The sequence below is a fragment of the Nicotiana sylvestris genome, chromosome 9 (genome assembly GCF_000393655.2).
Source record: "Nicotiana sylvestris chromosome 9, ASM39365v2, whole genome shotgun sequence".
Taxonomy (NCBI): Eukaryota; Viridiplantae; Streptophyta; class Magnoliopsida; order Solanales; family Solanaceae; genus Nicotiana; species Nicotiana sylvestris.
This window is the reverse complement of record NC_091065.1, coordinates 26,944,117-26,946,915: the sequence shown is the minus strand read 5'-3', so window position 1 is coordinate 26,946,915 and position 2,799 is coordinate 26,944,117. Positions and strand designations below refer to the sequence as shown.

Sequence of the window (2,799 nt, the reverse complement as noted above, 5' to 3'; positions counted from 1 at the left end):
GCCGGGATGAAGCATGCAACCGTTGCAAAACATGTAGAAACACATTTAACTGTATATGTGCCTCACACCCCGACGTGCGATTACCTATCTGTTAATTGTTTCAAGCTAACTGTTTGTTGCTGCTATTTCCAGTCCAGGTTTTATAGAACGGTGGTTGGTTTTTGTGGTAATCCGGCTTCGCACCCATACTTTACGCGATCAAAGGGGAGCATCGAAATGTCTTCAGAAATGACCCTGCCAACAATTCCCATCATGGATGATAGTCCAATCTCGGGCATCCCCACTTCAGAATCGGTAGCTGCCGAAGAAAATAGAATCCTGCGTCTTCGGGTTATGGAAATGTGGGACGCTTGGGCAAATGGAAGAGATCCACCAAGCGCAATCCCAGGATTCCCCGAACTCTTTCCTAGAGCAAGCGGTACCTCCATTGTCCCGATCAGTCACCCAAATACACCATTAGGACACCCAACTATCTCAGCTCATTTTGTGGGAACACCTTATGAGATTCGCCCCCAGGTGTTAATGTCTAGTGCAACTTCAAATATCTTCACCACTCCCCCATGCTCGACCACTGAACAGCCTACACTGCCTAGGCCCAGTTTTGACCCCTCGGCTTTCACCTTCCAAACACCCACCTTCCGAATGGAACCTCTTCAGTTTCCTATTTATACTTACCCTCAGCCACCCCAATCTGAGTTCACTGCGGGGCAAGAAAAGACCACCAAAACACCTGAGCAAGAAGAGATTATGAGGAAGATGAGGAGTATGGAACAGAGTCTCAAAAGCATACAAGGCTTGAGTGGACAGAAAAATGAATCCTATGCCAACTTATGTATGTTCCCTCATGTGCACCTACCATTAGGATTCAAGACCCCAAAATTTGAGAAGTACGATGGGCACGGTGATCTTATTGCTCATCTCAAGAGATATTGCAACCAGCTGCGAGGAGCCAGTGGAAAGGAAGAACTCCTCAAGGCCTATTTCGGAGAATGTCTAGTTGGCATCACATCTGAGTGGTACATGGACCAAGTTATCCCGTTGGCACATCTGGGATTATCTTGCTAGAGATTTCGTTAGGCAGTTCCAGTACAACATTGATATCGCTCCAGATAGGAACTCATTGACAAACCTGAAGAAGAAATACTCAGAAAGCTTCCGAGAGTACGCAGTTAAATGGCGTGAGCAGGCCTCCAGGGTAAATCTAAGAATGAGGTTGAAATGGTCACAGTTTTCCTCCAAGCTCAAGAAGCTGACTACTTCCAAAATATGATGTCCGTAATGGGTAAACCGTTCGCTGAAGCCATCAAGATTGGCGAAATAGTTGAAAATGGGTTGAAAACGGGTCAAATTCTAAGCCAATCCGCTATCAGAGCCACCTCCCAAGCCATTTATGGTGGGTCTGGAGGAATAGCGAAGGGCAAGAAAAAGGAAGAAACATCCATGGTAGCGTCGGGTGCAAGAAAACACCATACTCCCCAATCCTTTTTCTCAGAAAGAACCCCACGACACTATTACCCCCACCAAGAGATGGCCTATGCTCCTCATCCATACCCGGTCATGAATGCTCAACCTTATGTCCGGCCACAACAACAAGCCAATCGGAACCAAGCTCTATTTCCTAGAAACCAGCCTCCTTACCAAGCTCACTACAATCCCCGACCTCCACAAAACAACTTCCGTGCTGGGGAGCCACCAAGGAAAACAAACTTCACACCAATTAGCGAGTCATATTCTAGCCTATTCCCAAAATTGGTCCAAATGGGTTTGTTGCAGTCCGTACCCCCAAATAGGCAAAACCCAGAATCACCCTCTTGCCAATGTGGCACACGATGCGCTTATCATTTAGGGGCTGAGGGACATGATACAAAAAATTGATGGACTTTGAAAAGAGCTGTGGAAGATTTGATACAACAAAGGAAGATAGTTCTAAGGGATGAAGATATTGCCAATGTGACTAACAACCCACTGCCGGCCCATGACAACGGGCCGATAATCAGAATGATTTGTGAGGATAAGGAATTTGACCCAGCATTGAAGGCCATCATTGCCATCGCTGATGTAGAAAAGAAACCAAATGCTGCCCCGAAGCAATACAAAGGGAGAAAAAGAACAAAACCACCCCTCCAAAGTTAAAGAAGAAAATTGAAGTTGAGACTGGGGCAACGCCTCCCAAAGACGTTGTTCTCTATGTCCCTCGAGGCCGCCAAGAAAGGAAGATGAAATTGAGTCCTCCCAGGAGATTTGAGCTGAACAAAACAACCAAGATGTATGTAACCAAGGGGGCTTATGTGATGCGGGGGCCAATTAAGTCATCGAGGCTGAATGAGCCCGTGGTTATTGGATGCGCGCCATAGAAGCCCATGACAAATCCTACCGCTGTGACCTAGAACTACAACAAAATGGTGGTGACCTATAAGGGCAAAGAAATCTCAGGAGAAATTCAAGAAAATAACCCTGTTTAAAAGTATTCTAATTTGGAAGAGGTAAACAACGCCACTAGAAAGCACTTCCCATTTAAGAAGCTTGTGAGTGCTGAAGAAGCGGAGGCCTTCTTTCAAAAGATGAAAATGGTGGATTATGAGGTGATCAACCAACTTCAGAAATCTCCCACACAAGTCTCCTTATTATCTCTGTTGATGAGCTCCACCGAACATCAAAAGGTGTTGATCAAGACCCTTAACAAAGCATATGTGCCTGTTGAGACTTCTGTAGAGCAGTTGGAGATGATGGTAGGAAGATTTTTTGCAATCAACCAGATCACCTTCAGCAAAAATGATTTGCCCCCATAAGGGGCCGCAC

General features: G+C 45.8%; 1 protein-coding gene across 1 annotated transcript; it reads left to right on the top strand.

The window, feature by feature from the left end:
• Window positions 1-216: 216 nt before the first annotated feature.
• Window positions 217-1,065, top strand: LOC138877369 (uncharacterized). The gene has a single exon (XM_070156974.1). The coding sequence runs from the start codon at window positions 217-219 to the stop codon at window positions 1,063-1,065; it is 849 nt and encodes a 282-aa protein (XP_070013075.1).
• Window positions 1,066-2,799: the final 1,734 nt, after the last annotated feature.

What these genes read in the sequence shown, in the direction of transcription:
- LOC138877369 (XM_070156974.1), top strand. Translation starts at nt 217, where the DNA reads ATGTCTTCAGAAATGACCCTGCCAACAATTCCCATCATGGATGATAGT.